Source organism: Myxine glutinosa, chromosome 2, assembly GCF_964187855.1.
Source record: "Myxine glutinosa chromosome 2, kmMyxGlut1.1, whole genome shotgun sequence".
Classification (NCBI taxonomy): domain Eukaryota; kingdom Metazoa; phylum Chordata; class Myxini; order Myxiniformes; family Myxinidae; genus Myxine; species Myxine glutinosa.
In genome coordinates, this window is record NC_136262.1 from 55,920,208 (window position 1) to 55,938,951 (window position 18,744).

General features: G+C 50.5%; 2 protein-coding genes across 4 annotated transcripts in view; one reads left to right on the plus strand and one right to left on the minus strand.

Moving 5' to 3' along the window:
- The window catches only part of LOC137421782 (protein argonaute-1), an 88,673-nt gene that overhangs the window by 44,038 nt on the left and 25,891 nt on the right, over positions 1-18,744 (minus strand). For all 3 annotated transcript variants that reach the window (XM_068108177.2, XM_068108176.2, XM_068108178.2), the window contains exons 12-15: positions 18,051-18,235; positions 13,639-13,798; positions 13,378-13,468; positions 12,026-12,220 (exon numbers count right to left, since the gene is read on the minus strand). In XM_068108177.2, coding sequence (XP_067964278.1) covers positions 12,026-12,220; positions 13,378-13,468; positions 13,639-13,798; positions 18,051-18,235 — 631 coding nt within the window. The remainder of the gene's footprint in view (positions 1-12,025; positions 12,221-13,377; positions 13,469-13,638; positions 13,799-18,050; positions 18,236-18,744) is intronic.
- The window catches only part of LOC144891042 (uncharacterized), a 114,798-nt gene continuing 96,401 nt past the window's right edge, over positions 348-18,744 (plus strand). Inside the window, exon 1 of the mRNA XM_078773316.1 lies at positions 348-1,581. Within this exon, the coding sequence (XP_078629442.1) occupies positions 391-1,581 (1,191 nt within the window). The 5' untranslated portion in view covers positions 348-390. The remainder of the gene's footprint in view (positions 1,582-18,744) is intronic.

The following is an 18,744-nucleotide window of genomic DNA, read 5'->3' on the forward strand; positions in this document are numbered from 1 at the left end:
CTTCGAAGCCTCTGACAGAGGTCAACGCCCTGCCATTGGTAGCAGCACCAGCCCATGAATGGCAAACACTGATAACAGTCTTGAAACAGACACAGCAAATCAACTGCATGGTCATGGGTCCCGATAGGAAGACAGTGATCACCTTAGACATGGCCCTGTATGAGCGAGCCAAACAGCTGGAGATGACCAGAGATGACTGCAAAGGCAAGTGGGTACTGCGACTAGGGGAGATGCACACTGTGATGGCTGCACTGAGGGCTGCTGGGAATGCCATAGAGGACCATCCTAGAAGATCTACCCAAGAAGTCAACTGGCACTGGTCAGCAGCCAGACGACGACAATCCTGAACATACTCCACCCCCTCCCAAGAAGGTGACTGTCATAGACGGCATGGCATTAGTGCAAGCAATGGGTAAGCCACAATGGGTCAAAACATGTGCCCAGTGGGCTGGCCATTTCAATGCAACACTGGACTGCAAGACCAACGGGTATGATGAAGTCCACCTCGTGTTTGACCGATATGATCTGCCAAATTCACTGAAAGAGGCCACACGGGAGAGGCGCCAAGGTGGCAAGCCGCCCACTGCTTACCACGTTCAAGACAGCACCCCGATTGGGAAACTGACAGCAAAACAGTTCCTGTCGCACACCAACACCAAAGATGAGCTAACTGTCTATCTGGCAAAGAAAGCTCTGTGTCACTTTGAGGGGACTACCAAGGTCTTCATCGTCACTTCAAGGCAGGATGTCTTCTCCAACTGCATGGATGTACAGCATCTCCGTAGCTCCCAGGAGGAGGCTGATACGAGGATCTTTCTTCACAGTCTAGATGCCGTCCGAAGAGGTGCAACACAGCTGTACATTCAGTCACCTGATACTGATGTATTCATCCTAGCACTCCACCGGTACCATGAACTATGCAAAGACACATACTTCATCACGGGTGTGGGGAACAAGAAGAGGCAAATCTCACTGGAACCAATAGTACATGAACTTGGTGTCAGGAAGGCTGCAGCCCTACCAGGATTCCATGCATTCACGGGAGCAGACCAGACTGGTCGGTTTGCCGGCAAGGGAAAGCTCACATGTTGGCAAGCCCTCAATAGGTGCTCTGTTGAGGTGGTATCTGCGTTTCATGACCTTGGGGCCTCTGAGGAGCTGAGAGCTGACACAGAAAGTGACATTGAGGCATTTGTATGCCAGCTGTATGAGCCTCGTACTACAGTTGTGGATGTGGGCAAGCTGAGGTGGAGACTGTTTACCAAGAAACAGCTAGAGGCACAGAAGCTGCCACCAACACGGGGAGCTTTACATGAAGCCATTGCTCGTGCACATTTCCAGGCCATGGTGTGGCATCAGGCTGATGTACCGGACCCCCAGCTTCCACAACCAACAGAACATGGATGGAGAGCAGAAGGAGATCAGCTGGTGCCCATCACAACCAAGGACCCTCCAGCCCCAGCTGCCATCACACATCTAATCAAATGTAACTGCAAGAAGACCCAATGCATGTCTCACTGCTCATGCAGGTCTCAGCATCTCAACTGTTCTGAGATGTGTATGTGTGGGGCAGATGAAGAGGTGTGTGGTAACACGGGTCAGGAGCGCCCCATGGGAATCGATAACACTGATGATGAGGAGGATGGAGATCCTTCAATGTAACAATGAACACTGCCAACTAAAAATATTGCACAAAGACATTATAAGTGTACATTTGAACACTAAAGTCCAGCCTTTATGTGATTTAGAAGTGAAAATGATGGAAAAAAATATATATATGTGTTGGCATAAGTGCGTGAAAATCCAAGATGGCTGCCATAAGAACCCTTTTGATCATATGTAGGTGTATAAATGTGTGTTTATTGGATTAAGTATCTGCAAATATGTACATTTGGACACCAAAATTAACACTCTAGGTCATTTAGAAGCCAAGATAATGACAATTTCGGTTTTCAACAAACGCCATTTTGATAATCCAAAATGGCCGCTATAAAGAACTTGAAAAAAATGGAGACATATTTTTTCTACAACTTCTATCATCCCTAAAGACAACCCAACCAGTGTCCACAAATTAACATTTGAATTCAACGGGAAAACATTGGCCCCCCCACTAATATATTGGCAATTCCTTTTCTGCATTTCTTGCTCAGCTTGGAGTGTGTGGGACAGAAAGGAGGAGGATGTGTGACAGAGTGGCCCAGGTTGCCTAGAAAGGCTCATTTTGAATATGGAGAGATTTATGGAGGCACGTCGAACGGTGTAGGTTGAGGGTGGTGGTTCATTTCAGCCTAATGGGGTAGTGACTGAGCGTGGAAGATAAATGGAGATGTGTGAATGGTGTGTGAATGGTGTGTGTATGCGTGTGTGTTGCAGGAGTGGGTGTGGTTTTGCATGAATGTGTTTTTGATCGAGTGGTGCATGTTGTAAGGGTAGATGGTCGGTTGTTTGGTGTTGAAGGAGCTGCGCTCCAACGCGAGTCGAAAGAAGTGACGCGACCAAAGACGGAATTCGTCCGAGTTGCTTTATTGAAACAAAACAGCTCAGGTATTCTGACAAAAGCCCGTTTATCGGGCAGCAATATATATACACATTTATGTCTCGAAGTTTGCCCGGCAAAAGCTATACCGGGCATGCCGGGGTGTCAAGGGCGAGCCTTGGAAAGGCGAGTCTGGACCTGCCCGGGCGTGTTTGGCTGCGGCCTGGCAAGTCGAGGCTGGGCATGCCCGGACGCTCTGGGCGAGCCCTGGAAAGGCGATAGCGGGCATGCCCGGACGCTCTGGGCGAGCCCTGGAAAGGCGATAGCGGGCATGCCCGGGAAAGACGAGACCGGGCGTGCCCGGGAGGTTCGGGCGTGCCCGGGAACAGTGAGTCCGGGCATGCCCGGGAGAGGTGCGTCTGGCCGTGTTCTGGCCGGTGCAAGGCGATTGTGTGCATCCAGCGGTAACCGCTACACACGCCCCTCCAGAATCGACCTGCACCGGCAGGGTCAATTTAAGGGGGGTCCGGATGACCCGGCCGAAGCGACCCCTGGAGGGTCGTGGGGAGGGGTCCGACGTGGTGGTGGGTGGTCGAGCGGGGGGAACTGTGGACGGGGGGCGGCCTCGCCGCGGAGGAAGGGCCAACCGTGGTGGTCGGTCGACGTCCATGTGCGCCGGTTTGAGGCTGTCCACAGAGATCCGGTCCGACCGGCCACCAACGTCGACGACAAAGGACTTGTCGCCCCGTCGCAGGACCCGGAAGGGCCCGTCGTACGGCGGCCGGAGTGGCCCCCGGTGCGCGTCATGACGCACAAAGACGTACTCCGCTGTGCGAAGCGCTGGGGGGACGTAGGACTGGGGGCCACCATGGCGGGACGTTGGCACGGGGGCAAATCGGCAGGCGGCCTCCTGGAGCGCTGGTGTGCGGCGGACCAGGGACTGGTAGCGTCGGGCACGAACTCGCCCGGGACGCGGTGCGACTGGCCGTAGAGCTCGGCGGCGGACGCCCGGAGGTCCTCTTTGGGGGCCGTGCGGAGGCCCAAAAGGACCCACGGCAGCCGGTCGGTCCAACCGTTGTCCTGAAGGCCGGCCATGAGTGCGGCCTTCATGGAGCGGTGAAACCGCTCGCACAACCCGTTGGCTTGGGGGTGGTAGGCCGTGGTGCGGTGCAGCGTGACCCCCAATGAGCGGGCGACCGCGCCCCAAAGTTCGGACGTGAACTGTGGGCCGCGGTCGGACGAGATGTCCGCCGGTGCGCTGAAGCGCGCGACCCAGGTGGCGATGAACGCTTGCGCCACGTCGGCGGTGGTGGTGGAGGTGAGGGGCACGGCCTCCAGCCACCTGGTGGTCCTGTCCACCATGGTGAGCAGGTGGGTGAACCCCCGCGATGGGGGCAGGGGACCCACCAGGTCCACGTGGACGTGGTCGAAACGCCGTGCAGGCACGGTGAAAGGTGCCAGCGGGGCCTGGGTGTGGCGGTGGACCTTGGCCCGCTGGCAGGCCGTGCAGGCGTTGGCCCAGTCGCGGACGTTCCGTCGAAGGCCGTGCCAGACGAAACGCGCTGACACCAGCTTCTGAGAAGCTTTCCGGCCCAGGTGAGAAAGGCCGTGGATGGAGGCGAAGATGCGGCGCTGCCAGGAAACGGGCACGATGGGGCGAGGCTGGCCCTGGGAGACGTCGCAGAGCAGGAAAGGTGCCCGCGAAGGGGATGTCGGCCAGGCGGAGGCCCGTGTCCGCCACCCGGAGGGCCTGCACCGAGGTGTCGGTGGCCTGGTCGCCGCCATGAGCGCGAAGTCCACGCCGAGGTGGACCGCGTTCGCGCTGGCCCGAGAAAGACAGTCGGCCACAGCGTTGTCTTTGCCGGCGACGTGCCGGATGTCCGTGGTGAATTCCGACACGGCGGAGAGGTGGCGCTGCTGGCGGGCCGACCACGGCTCCGTGACTTTGGCCATTGCGTAGACCAACGGCTTGTGGTCGACGAAAGCCGTGAACGGGTGGCCCTCCAGGAGGTGTCGGAAATGGCGAACGGCCAGGAATAGACCGAGCAGCTCGCGGTCGAACGTGCTGTATTTTAACTCGTTCGGCCGGAGCTGCCGGCTGAAAAAAGCGAGTGGCTGCCAAACCCCGTCCACCCATTGTTCATGGACGGCGCCCACCACGTAGTTGGAGGCGTCCGTAGTGAGGGCGATGGGCGCGTTGAGCACCGGGTGAGCCAGCAGCGTTGCGTCGGCGAGGGCCCGTTTTGCGCTCGCGAAGGCCGCGTCCATGGCCACGGACCAAACGGTCATGCTTGGCAGGCTTGCCCCGGAGGGCCTCGTAAAGGGGCCGCATGAGCTGAGCAGCGCGGGGCATGAATCAGTGATAAAAATTCACCATGCCGAGGAACTCTTGTAGGGCCTTGATGGAACGGGGACGCGGGAACGTGGTGATGGCCTCGACCTTGGTCGGCAGCGGCACGGCCCCGGTCTTGGTGATGCGGTGGCCCAAAAAGTCAACGGTCGTCGTGCCGAAGTGGCATTTGGCCGGGTTGACAATTAAGCCATGCTCGCTGAGGCGACCGAACAGTGTTCGGAGGTGGAGGAGGTGCTCGGCGCGGGACGTGCTGGCGACGAGGATGTCGTCCAGATAGACGAAAAGAAATGGCAGGTCGCGCAGCACGCCGTCCATTAAGTGCTGGAACGCCTGGGCCGCGTTCTTGAGGCCAAACGGCATCCTCAAAAATTCGAACAGGCCGAACGGCGTGATGACGGCCGTCTTCGGGACGTCGGCCGCCCGGACAGGTAGCTGGTGGTATCCCCGTATCAGGTCAATTTTGGAAAATATGACCCGTCCCGCCAAACGGGCGGAAAAGTCCTGGATGTGCGGGATCGGGTACCTGTCGGGGGTGGTAGCGTCGTTGAGGCGGCGGTAGTCGCCACACGGGCGCCATCCACCCCTCGGCTTTGGCACGATGTGCAGTGGTGAGGCCCACGCGTTATTGGAGCGCCGCACGATGCCGAGGTGCTCCAACGCGTCGAACTCGGCCTTTGCCACGGCGAGCTTGGCCGGGTCGAGGCGGCGGGCCCTGGCGTAGACCGGCGGGCCCGTAGTGGGTATGTGGTGCTCGATCCCATGCCGCACTGCGACGGCCGAAAACGTCGGCCGTGTGAGGGCCGGGAATTCCGCGAGCAGGCGAGCGAACTCGTTCGCCGTCGGGAGGGCGCACGCCAGTTCGGTCGGCGCGGAGCTGCTCATCATGCACGCCAGGGAGCTGAAGGTCTCGGCGTTGACAAGGCGACGACGTTTGACGTCGACCAGCAGCCCGTGCGCGCAGAGGAAGTCGGCGCCCAGCAAAGCCATGGGGACGCAGGCGGTCACAAAGGTCCACTGAAAGCGCTGGCTGCCGAAGCAGAGGGTGACGTTGCGCGGGCCGAAAGTGCGTATGGCCGAGCCATTAGCAGCGACCAAAGAGGGGCCGCAAACGGCGTCCCGCCTGTCCTGCTCAGAGGCGGGTATGACGCTCAGTTGGGCGCCGGTGTCACAAAGGAAACGCCGCCCGGACGCTTTGTCCCGAATAAAAAGCAAGTTGCCCGAGTGGCCGGCGCTCATGGCTGGGAATGAACGCCGGCCCGGCCGTTTCCCGACTTGCCGAAAGTGCACGGGGGTCGGCACGTCCGAGCCTTGTGTCCGAACCTGGCGTGGTAATAACACCACGCCTGGTCAGGTGGAGGCCCCGGCCGTCGTGTCGGAAGCGGTCGGTGCGGCGTGGCGGCCGCCAGTTTCACCGGCAGTTCGGCCTCCAACCGCGCAGGGCACTCGGGCGTCGTGGGCGTCGCCTCGGACGGTGGCAGGCTCCAGGTAGCCGTGCCGATGTGTTGGCCCGCCGAGGAGATCTTATCGGCTTCCCTGGCGAGGGCGCGGGGATCGGTGATCGACGTGCCAGCCAGGGCGAGGCGTACCCGGTGAGGCAGCTGGCGAAGGAACAACTCGCGGAACAGAAAATCCGGAGAGTGCTCACCGAGCAACGAGAGCATATAGTCCATGCGCTCGGACGGGCGCGTGTCGCCGAGCTCGGGCAGGTCGAGCAGGCGCCGTGCGCGTGCCGCCGGTGAGAGGGCGAAAGCGTCGAGGAGGAGCGTCTTCAGCGCGTCATACTTGTCGGCAGCCGGCGGGTGCTCGAGGAGGCTCAGGGCGAGGGCCGCGGTGGCGGAACCGAGCGCTGCCACGACGTGGTGGAAGCGGGTGTCGTCCGCGGTGATGCCTCGCAGGGCGAACTGGGAGTCCGCCTGGGCGAACCAAACAGCCGCGTGAGCCTCCCAGAAGGTAGGCAGTTTAAGAGTCACTGCCGTGTCCATGTCGGTAGGTCACCAGTGAAGGAGCTGCGCTCCAACGCGAGTCGAAAGAAGTGACGCGACCAAAGACGGAATTCGTCCGAGTTGCTTTATTGAAACAAAACAGCTCAGGTATTCTGACAAAAGCCCGTTTATCGGGCAGCAATATATATACACATTTATGTCGGGAAGTTTGCCCGGCAAAAGCTATACCGGGCATGCCCGGGTGTCAAGGGCGAGCCTTGGAAAGGCGAGTCTGGACCTGCCCGGGCGTGTTTGGCTGCGGCCTGGCAAGTCGAGGCTGGGCGTGCCCGGGCGCTCTGGACGAGCACTGGAAAGGCGAGAGCGGGCATGCCCGGACGCTCTGGGCGAGCCCTGGAAAGGCGATAGCGGGCATGCCCGGACGCTCTGGGCGAGCCCTGGAAAGGCGATAGCGGGCATGCCCGGACGCTCTGGGCGAGCCCTGGAAAGGCGAGAGCGGGCATGCCCGGGAACAGTGAGTCCGGGCATGCCCGGGAGAGGCGCGTCTGGCCGTGTTCTGGCCGGTGCAAGGCGATTGTGTGCATCCAGCGGTAACCGCTACAGTGTGTTTTTTTTTTTGTTTGGTGTGTGAGTGAGTGTGCCTTCGATACGGTCTGGCACCCCGCTCTGCTCACCAAACTCTCCTCCTATGGTATCCATGGAAATCTCCATGTATGGTGTCCTGTGATTCCCCTCGGTGAAGACCGGAAAATCACGGATAGCAAATCGAGCGTTACTTCGAGGCGTTCAGTACAAATAGCGGACTTTACTATATATATATATAGGCGCAGGGGCAGAAAGAGAAGAAGAAGAAGCTTTTACCTGAGCAATCCGCCAAGCAGTCTTAAAACCTGCAAAAATAACTCAAACGAAAACCCGGGTTTAAAATGTACAGTGAAAAATAATGAAAGGATTTATTTACGGAACCCGATAACAAGGAAACGTGCCGGTTACTAAATAATGTTCCTAAAATTGAGCGCTCCCACACCAGACGTGTAACACACACAAGGGGAGAAAATAACCTGCAAATTAATGGTGTGGGATTATCGTGCACTTAGCTCAACTGGTGCATTGGCAGCGATTGTCCAGCCCCGAGCGCGCACTCCGGACATGGCTCCGGTGTTGGCGAGAAGAAGGCCTCGATAAGGCTTCCCGCACGAAGCGAACGAGCGGGCGTGCAAACCGCTTCCTCAACCATGCAATCTCCTCACGAAGTCGGCACGGAAACTGTGATGCACCCAACGTCCGTATCAGAAAGGAGAGAGGGTCGAGGGTGAAGGAAGGTGTTCGGGCAAGAGGTCGAGGTAGAGGTATCGCGAGGGCAGTAGCGACCGAGGTCCAGGCACGAAGGGATCCAAAAACGAGAGTGACAAAATGCTGGCCAGCCATGGTTTTTACGTCGGGCCCTCACGTCCTCGGTGCCTCTCCTCCAATCCCTGCCAGCCAACACCAAAGGCTTAGCTCTCCACCAATGGCCACGTCGCTTCTCCCTCATGCCATCAGTCCGTGGACAATCAGCGCGTCGCTTCTCCTTGCTCCTCCCTCAACCAATCGGCGAGCTTCGTCCTGCCTCGTGTCTTCCTATTGGTCAACTCCCACCCAATGGGGTCCTTCTGGGCGTGGCTCTTGGCTGTCCTGTTTTGATGTTGCCATACAAGTTGGTGATGTAGCTAGCCGCGGTTCCATCGGCAGTGCTCCGAACTGGCCAGCTTTATTGTGGGGGTTTTATTGTGGGGGGGATTTAATGTGTTTTAATGCGCGATTCCTGCTCTACGTGTCTAGTGCATTGCCATACGGGACGAAGGGAAGTAAATTACCGAGGTTAGATGAACAAGGTCACTCATTCCATAATCCCTACAATTAATTAACACAAGGCCATCCTTGTATGACCACAAATATACAAGCTTAATCCGACATCCGGGCTAAACACGTCCCTGACTTATGTACATCGAAATGGTTCTTTCTACCCACGATCATCGGAGCACCTACCTATGCAGATCTACCTGAATCTATATATCACTCTACCCCACCAACATAACAATGGCTTGTGGACTTCCTCTCTGGTCATTGTCAACGTGTGGCCCTGAATGGATTTCTCTCATCTCCCCTTCCTGTTGAGGCTAGAGTTCCCCAAGGCAGTGTTCTGGGCCCTGTGCTTTTTCTGGTCTTCATCAATGATCTCTCCGGCTCTCTGGAAAATCCTCTCTATCTCTTTGCTGACGACTCCACTCTGCCGCTCCATTCCTCATCCCTCAGATCGGCAGTCTGCAGCCTCCTCACTCTCTGCAGATCTGGACAAAATCAGACTGGTCAAACAAGTGGAACATGTCTTTCAATCCTGACAATTCTCACACTCTTACTATGTCTTTACGAAAAGACCGACTGGACAACACTCCCATCTACTTTCTCAACAATCCTCTCCAAGAAGTTCTGTCACTCAAGGTTTTGGGTCTCACAATCTGCCATGATCTTTCCTGGGAAAACCACATTTCAAATCTGGCCTCCAAAGCCAGTCGCAGACTGGGCATCCTCCGTCGTGCGAAGTCCTTCCTTGGCACACCTGAGCTCATCACATACAAGGCTTTCATCCACAGCTCAATGGAATACTGCTCTCCCCTCTGGGCTGGTGCTCCTGCCTCACACCTAGCTCGGCTTTACGCTGTTGAAACCAAAGCTTTCAGAATCATTGGAATCTCCCACGATGAAGCTAACTACGAGGGCCTTTCACTCACTCACCGCAGGCAGGTTTGGTGGTCTTTCTGTCTTCTACCGACTCCTATCCGGCCTTGCTCCCCCAGCTCTATCTGTGCTCTGTCCCCCAAATATTCCCATAGGTTGTACAAGATCTGCCAGCAACCCTCTTCTGGTGAAATTGCCAAAATCTAGGCTCTCTGCTCACCTTCACTCTTTCATTCCTCTTTACTCCCACCTCTAGAACAAACTCCCTCACTCTCTTCAATCCCACTCCTCCCTCCAGGTCTTTAAAACAGCTGTTCACCACCATCTCTTATCTTCCCCCATCCAAAACCTTGATCTTTTCTACCCCCACTAATTCACCCCAGATCCACTTTTTTCAAATACCAACTTATTTTCCTGCTGTACTTTTCCTGCTTTACTTGTGTGCTTCCCTCTCTCTCGCCATCTTGTTTCCCGCTCCCTTTATTGTATGTATTGTCGGTTTTTTTTTTTTGTGATTAATGAACACGAGCCTCGATCTTGTGTACAAAAAAAACAAATAAATTATATATATATATCTATATATCTATATATCTATATATCTATATATTTATTTATATATATATATATATATATATATATATTGTTGCGGAGATGAGGACTGTATATTTTTTGATTGTGTGCTGTACTATTATTATTATTGTTTATTCTGCGCCCCCCTACCTCCGGAGCTGTGTAAAGGTGAAAGGGCATCCCATAATTAGTCCACAAGCATACACGTCAGCCAAGTAATAGAATACCCCTGTTGATAGTTATCTCTTATTCTGTGTTTTAGAGTAAGGCTGTGTCTCCCATTAATTGAAGTACTCCATTGCACCAGTGAAAGAGAATAGATCCCCTTTCCTTCCCATCCCCAAAATCTCCATTTCATATTACATCCCCTCTCGTCATTGCCGAGCCTCGATTGCCCATATTACCTCCCCTCCAATAACCGCCATTGACCACGAGGCTCGAGTCGGGGAAGAAAGGCGTGTCTCCACCTCGTCATAGAGGGGAAGAGGGGCGTGCCCGCCCGTCGTCATCCAGGGCGGAGCCAGAGGGTCGCATGACCAACCAGGGCCGAGGTGAGCACCCCGATGGGCGTGTCCAAAACGCCGGCGGCTTAATCGCTGGAGGCGCTATAAAAAGGCGTGCACGCAGGAAGCAAGTGAGTCGGTTGCCAGTAGAGGGTCCGTGAAGAGTTGGTCACAAAGAGTTGGTCGTCAAGAGAGAGTCGTGAAGAGTCAGTCAGTGGAGTCGGTGGTCAGTTGGTTGCGGTGAGGAGTCGGTGGTGGCGGTCAGTGGTTGCGTTGGTTGCGGTGAGGAGTCGAGGAGGGAGGAGATCCGAAGACAGGAAGGCCTTGAGTTGGACTAAGCAAGAGAGGAAGTTGTTGGACTGGGTGGGACTAAGGAAGGAGAGAGAACCCGTCACACCAATCCACCAAGCTCTGCGTTGGCTCCACCAAGCGTTCACCTCCACCAAGGCTCCACCAAGCTCCGCGTTGGCTCCACCAAGCGTTCACCTCCACCAAGGCTCCACCAAGCTCCGCGTTGGCTCCACCAAGCGTTCACCTCCACCAAGGCTCCACCAAGCTCCGCGTTGGCTCCACCAAGCGTTCACCTCCAGCCATCCACCTCCTGCCATTCCTGTCATTCCCCGCGTGAGTCTGTCTTTTGTTTGTTCTGTCCTGGGTTAATTAAGACTGTAGGTAAGCTAGTATTTTCCCTGTGTCACCTGCGTCTTATGTGCTTGTAAATAAACGTGACTGCTTTCTTTTTGCTTGTGTGTAAATAGTCAATAAATTCAGTAGTATTTCCAAACCTTTCTTTGCTTTCGTTTTCCTCTTTGCATTCGTCGTTTTTGTCTTTTCCCTCATTGACTAGCTGCGGTGCGACCCGGCCAACGTTTGGGTGGAATCGGGTGAGTCGGGGATCCTGTTAGGTCGCGGTAATACACCACCGCTCGGTCATCATAACATCTAAACCGCGATCAGTAACAATATATATATATAGATATATACATACATATATATATATATATAGATATATATATATATATATAGGCATTAATAAAGTACTTTTCAGATTTTTGTAAAGACGGTTAAATTAAACTTTCTGAACAGTTGTAGTGTTGGATACTCCAAGGGTATAACTCTTGTTAAAATTAGCACCCTGGAATAATTAATGTCCACAACAAAAATGCAGAAGGTACAGCCAGCTCTATACCCCCAACCAAAGAATAGCATGTTCGGAGATGGAATCCTCCTTGGTAGCACCAAACCAGTTTGGTAGTGGAAATCTACTCTACAAGGGGAATGATCCAGGAAGGTCATATTTTAATGACAGCAAGTGAGCTGTCTGTTTACAAGCCTATGATACATAGCATACCATAAATTTCTTCAATCCGAGTACTAACTGGACCCAACTCTGCTTTTTTCCTAAGATCTACCAGCATTCAGTGCGTTCATGCTGAAAATTATAGACAACCTCCAACACCCCCACCTGTTGAAACTGTCCCTCCGAGACACCATCCCGGTAGAAGATGATGCGCGTGGGCTTGAAACGCGTAGACTTGTAGAACTGGATAAGTAGCTCACGTACCATGGATCCCAAGTCTTGAATGATCTCCTGGCGATGCTGCTGTACCCGCACTGTGGCACAGTACCGGCTGGGGTGAGCATCCATGCTGCCCACCACCTGTGTGCCCAAACAAGCCATAATGAATGAATGAATGAATATAATCTATACCACCCGATAAAACCAGGCATTTCAAACAAAAAATAAAAGCGAATTCAAAAACGGTGTGAAGACATTTACCGATTCAGCAATATGAATTATATGAAGTGAGAGACGAGCAAAGCGGTCAAACTCGCAAAATTCTGCATCAAGTACAACTTGAAAGCTCATGCAAAATTCAAAACTTCCACTCTGGGGCATGAGCAATGCCATACACAAATTACCAGCACAAGACCAGTGTGATTAGTACACCCCTAATCCCATAGTCATTTCAAATACATTGTTTGTGATCAAATAAAAGAACATCTGATTTGTCTACATCTTTGCCTGAAACTTCCTAAAATTCAAATTAATTCCATATACAATAAATCATGTATATTCATGGAACATCTTGAATTCACCTATGGGAATTACATCACATCTATTCTAAAGCATGATATGAAATAACTATTGTAATCTAACCCCATTTTATTGCCTAGAATTGATCCATAAACATAGGGGCAATACCCCTGGCGCTCACCTGGTAGAATAAACAGTATAATGAACTGACTAAAGGTATTTCAAACCTATTTCAATGGTTGCTAGAAGACAGGGCATCATGTGGAATCAAACCAACATAATCATAAGACTTTAAACAAAAACAAAAAAAATACATATTTTGGGGTCAACAACCCTCCACTTCCCTGTATACCTCCTCAGACCCCAATTTTTCATGGGTGATGAAGGTTGTGGTGACGTTTCATCAAAATTGTGTGTACTTTCAGAGAAGAAAGCAAATACCTATTTTGGGGGTTCAAACCTGGATCCACTTTGACGCCCCGTAGACCCACATTGACCGATTTTTAGTGCCATGAACAAACTTTAGTCACAACACACAAATATCATTTGTGCCAAGTTTGGTCAAAATCCATTCAGCAGTTTTGGAGAAGAAGTTGCGAGTGTTTACGGACGGATGGACGGACGACGCGCCATCGCATAAGCTCCCCTGAACTTCGTTCCAGGTGAGCTAATAATACAATGAAACTAAATAAAGAAAATGAAAATAATATGGACCAATAGCCACTTGTGATAGAAATAAGCACAAAGATTAAAGAGCCTGCGGAAGGAAAGAAACCTACTGCGGCAATGGATGGCTTCTTCCCATCACCCGCAGGAGGATGCGTGACCTCGGCACCCAGGAAAATAACGGGCTGATGGAACACAGAAGGCCTGCAACAAGGCCGCAGCAAAATGTCAGAGCAACAGTAGGTATATAATTACAGAGGCTATGCAATGTGTGATCCCCCAAAATCCAACTTACATCCATACTTTTGGCATAATGTAGCAAGAAATAAAACGAAACAAGAGGAAGGAAAAGGAGAAGTGACATTTGAATTCACCGTTGGTTTGGCACCAGAATGTTGTTGACACCTCCGAGCTTGACATTGATCTTTAGGCAAAGGTTAGAGAGGGTCTGAGGAGAGGGTTTAAGGACGTTCTTCACCTGCACGCACTGTGTTGCCATCCCCAGCAGGGTGTCCCCAACACGTTTCACCTCCGCTGCACACATCAATGGATAACGTTTAAAGTTTATAATACGCTTGTGGAACTTCCGTACCGTGGGCCAAATATGGCCCGCGTCATGTTTTGATCCGGCCCGTGTGGTGATATTTTATCTAGCATTTTAAGTAGCTATTATGGAAAGCCTGAATTAAGTGGGGTGCCTGGACAATCAGTCATTTCAAGTTGATGCAAAAGTTTGCTTTTTGGTAGGAGACAGGGCAGCATGTAGAATCATGCCAATGTAAACATAAGACTTGGGGGGGGGGGGGGGGGTGGAAGAAAAAAAAAAGATTTTGGGGGTCAACATCCCGTAACCTCTTTGGATCCCGATTTTTCTAATGCCCAGAACAAACTTTGCTACATGGGTGATGAAGGTTGTGGTAAAGTGTCATGGAAATTGTTTGTGTAGTTTATAGAAAGGAAAGCAAATACATATATGGAGGTGGGGGTCGGGGGGCAAACCTGGATCCACTTTGACCCCCTGGTATACCCCCTTAGACTCCGATTTCTTCGTTGTTTTAATGCCATGACAAAACTTGGGTTCCAACAAACCAAATATCATTTTAGCCAAGTTTCGTCACAATCCCATCAGCAGTTTTGGAGAAGTTGCAAGTGTTTACGGATGAATGGACTGACCGATGACGTGCCATCCCATAAGCTCCCCGGAACTACGTTCCAGGTGAGCTAAAAAGTGATGAAATAAGTGACTATTTTATCATTGGCCATGGTTGATGTAATGGCGAGCACGAGGAAGTGGAAAGTTGACTCGGAGGACTGTGCTGTTCAGTAAGAAATGAAGAATGATTAGTTACATTACATAATTGCATAAGAGCTGTTTAAATTACGAACAAATCATTGAGCATATATCCGGCCTGCACCAAGTTTAACAATAGCTGTTACGGCCCTTGCCCTACGAAAGGTTTCCCACTTCTGACTTATAAGATGTGAACACATTGTAAAATGCGCTCAGACAAATGAAAACTAAACAGCTTACATTAGCCACACAACAGTGCATTCAGAAAGTATTCAGACCCCTTCACTTTTTTCACATTTTGTTATGTTGCAGCCTTATGCTGAAATCGTTTAAATTCATTTTTCCCCTCATCAATCTACACTCAATAGTCAATACCCCATAATGACATAGAGAAAACGGGATTTTAGAAAGTTTTGCAAGTTTATTAAAAAGAAAAAACTGAAATATCACATTGACATAAGTATTCAGACCCTTAACTCAGTACTTAGTTGAAGCACCTTTGGCAGCGATTACAGCCTCGAGTCTTCTTGGGTATGACGCAACAAGCTTTGCACACCTGGGTTTGGGGATTTTCTGCCATTCTTCTCTGCAGATCCTCTCAAGCTCTGTCAGGTTGGATGGGGACCGTTTGTGGACAGCCATTTTCAGGTCTCTCCAGAGATGTTCGATTGGGTTCAAGTCAGGGCTCTGGCTGGGCCACTCAAGGACCTTCACGGAGTTGTCCCGAAGCCACTCCTGCGTTGTCTTGGCTGTGTGCTTCGGGTCATTGTCCTGTTGGAAGGTGAACTCTTTGGCTTCCGTCTGGCCACTCTGACATAAAGCCCAGATCGGTGGAGTGTTGCAGTGATGGTTGTCCTTCTGGAAGTTTCTCCCATCTCCACACAGGATCTCTGGAGCTCAGACAGAGTGACCATCAGCTTCTTGGTCACCTCTCTTACCAAGGCCCTCCCCGATTGCTCAGTTTGGCCGGGCGGCCAGCTCTAGGAAGAGTCCAGGTTGTTCCAAACGACTTCCATTTGAGAATTATGGAGGCCACTGTGCTCTTGGGAACCTTCAATGCAGCAGAGATTTTTTTTTGTAGGCTTCCCCAAATCTGTGCCTCGACACAATCCTGTCTCTGAGCTCTGCATGCAGTTCCTTCGACCTCATGGCTTGGTTTTTGCTCTGATATGCATTGTCAGCTGTGAGACCTTATATAGACAGGTGTGTGCCTTTCCAAATCATGTCCAATCAATTGAATTTACCACAGGTGGACTCCAATGAAGGTGTAGAAACATCACAAAGATGATCAAGAGAAATGGGAGGCACATGAGCTAAATTTCAAGTGTCATAGCAAAGGGTTTGAATACTTATGTCAATGTGATATTTCAGTTTTTTCTTTTTAATAAATTTGCAAAACTTTCTAAAATCCTGTTTTCTCTTGTCATTATGGGGTATTGAGTGCAGATTGATGAGGCAAAAAAAAATGAATGTAAACGATTTCAGCACAAGGCTGCAACATAACAAAATGTGAAAAAAGTGAAGGGGTCGGAATACTTTCTGAATGCATTGTATATCACTTCCCAAACTAACCCATGGACCTATATTTTGTATTCAAATCAAAGTTGGCTACTCCCCTCCTGAGCAGATTAGGAAGGGCATCGGTCCAATTGAAATACACTGTGAAGTCCTTTCTCTGACATTTTCTTGCCTCCTTTGTTCATCTGGTTGAATGGAAATTTTAATTGTGTGTTTGTATTCAATTTTAAAAGCATAATTATATGTCAAAGTGGTTAATAAGTGACTTGTACTGCAAGAGTTGTGACATTTACATAAGAGGGGGCCATGGTATGACATTCAGAGTCCCAAAAAGGTTTCCTTTGCGTCATATTTGTCAAAATACTCCATTGAGATGGAAGTAGATCACCTCTAGTGGTTTAGATTGCAAACGGAATGCAAGCATGCTCCAGAATGAGACTACCTGCCATGGGTACAAAGTATTCAAGCTCGCTTTGAAGAAGTATAGCAACTGGTCACAGCATACCATTACATGGTTATTGCAGTGTTGGGGATGCCCCAAGGGCAGTAAATTATTGTTTGCCCAAAGTCAAATTTTGGTTGCCAGAAAATAAAAATTCCCACTCATTTTTGGAACATTTGTCCACTGTAACTAATGGATAATTATACACACCAATACTCCAATAGCTGTAAAATGCACACACATGCATATTAAAAAGAATAAGAGACAACAAATACATGCTTGGTCGCTGAAGTAAGTGGAGCCAACCTCACGTCTGCCCAATCAAGTTTTGCAATTGAATGACGCCTGTGCAAGTCTGGAAGGGAAACTCTGCCTTCACCACGGAGTACATTAAGAGCTTTGTAACGCGAGCATGCTTTCATTGTCCATTCAGATGATGTGCTGAGGAATATTTGTTGGTGCAGCAGTCACAGAATAAGTTTTTGTCTCTCATCGCAAGTTTCGCAGCATTAGTGCACTCGCGCTGGTGTCGGGAGGCATGTCTGGTGTCAGGAGGCATGTTGCATGCATCCAGTATTCTGAAGTTTAAAGATCAGGTGAAGGGACCAGATGCGTGAGCGAAGGCTGGGAAGCTGTGACATACGTTGCAAAACACCTCCTCTTCCTCTTTATTGTATTTAAGCCACTATATATCCTCTTTCCATTTCACCTCGAAATTATTTGCCCACATTCTGCTTCGTTGAAGGCAGGGGGAAGGAGGTGGGGGTGGGTGAGAAACCACACACGTTTCTCTCTCCCTCTCTCTTTTCCTCACTCACCCATGGACCTATCTTTGTTTTTTTGTTTTTCTCATTGTTTTTCACTCATTGTGACTTTTCTTTTCTTTTCACTTTTCACTCAAAAAACACTCGTTTTTTTCTGCGATCACCAGTAGTGCAAGCGACCATCAACTTAATGATCAAGATATTCTGAGTTAATCTCTTTTTTTTTTGCCTGAGAAACCTTTTTGGTTTTAAAGCGATCACAAGAGTGCCGAGCAAGGTAAGTGTCCATTCAGGTCGAATACAGCCAGCTTAGTGAAAGGCCATACATGATAACGGACTCTAGCATCTTCACCGTGCTCACACATTTCAGATTACCTTTGCACTTTTGCGAGAGCTGAGGGAAGAACACATGTAACAACCACAATACAGTTCACTTTTATTGTCGATCAAGGAGGTCGTTATGTACATCACAGTCAATATGAAGGTTCAAGTCATGATAATGAGGTTTCCCAACGCTACATTTTGGTTGCCATAGGCAACCGTTAGTGTCAAGCCTTGTTCTTGCCTTCACTAAGCTATTCATAGTGGCCATTATCAAGCTTTCCAGTGCCATTTGGGTTGAAAGACATTTTTCCACAGGAAGGAATAAAACTGGACATTCTCAATTATGGGACACCAGTTGGTTGCAAATGATCAGACACAATGTTACTTGCAGATGGAAATTCAGCATAAAAGGCATGTGATATGCATCACAGTTCAACATTACCTTACCATAGACAGGAGTTTTTCCTGGCAGCACGACGACGATGAGCTGGAGGGCCAAATAGGTGTTCTTGAGGTGTCTGAACATTGGCTCAACGCTGTCTGAACCCTGCGCATATTTGCAAAAACAAGGCTGACCTTGTATAGGCATCCCAGCATCCTTGGAGATTTTCCGGAGTTGCTCTGTAAAACTCCTGTGCAGTGCAAAACAAGAAAAGGAGCAATCAGAGATTGCAAACCCTCGCCAGGATGTATTTGTGGTTTTTAAGGCTTTTGTGTTAAAACAAATATGGCGGCCGAACCACGTGTCCGATGACGTCATCATTATTTTTTTTCTCCACCAATTTATGCCTACATGACGCTCAAGAAATTTCATCTTGATCGGATGAAGTTTTGTACTTGTCGAATTATGACGTCATAATGGAGGAACCTATGACATCATTAACATATTTTATTCCCCATGGAGAGTTCTTTACAATGAGCCATTTCTCAATTTTTTTCTATTCAGCGCTTTCGGAGATATAGAGGTGGAAAGTTTTTCGGTTTTTCCAAGATGGCGGCCAAACCACGTGACCTATGACGTCATAATTATCATTAAATAAATTATACAGGTGGAGTTGCACCCGTGGTGAAAATTTTCTGTCGATCGGACCAATGGTTGCAGAGAAAATCATATTTATTCTGTGCGGACAAACAGACAAAC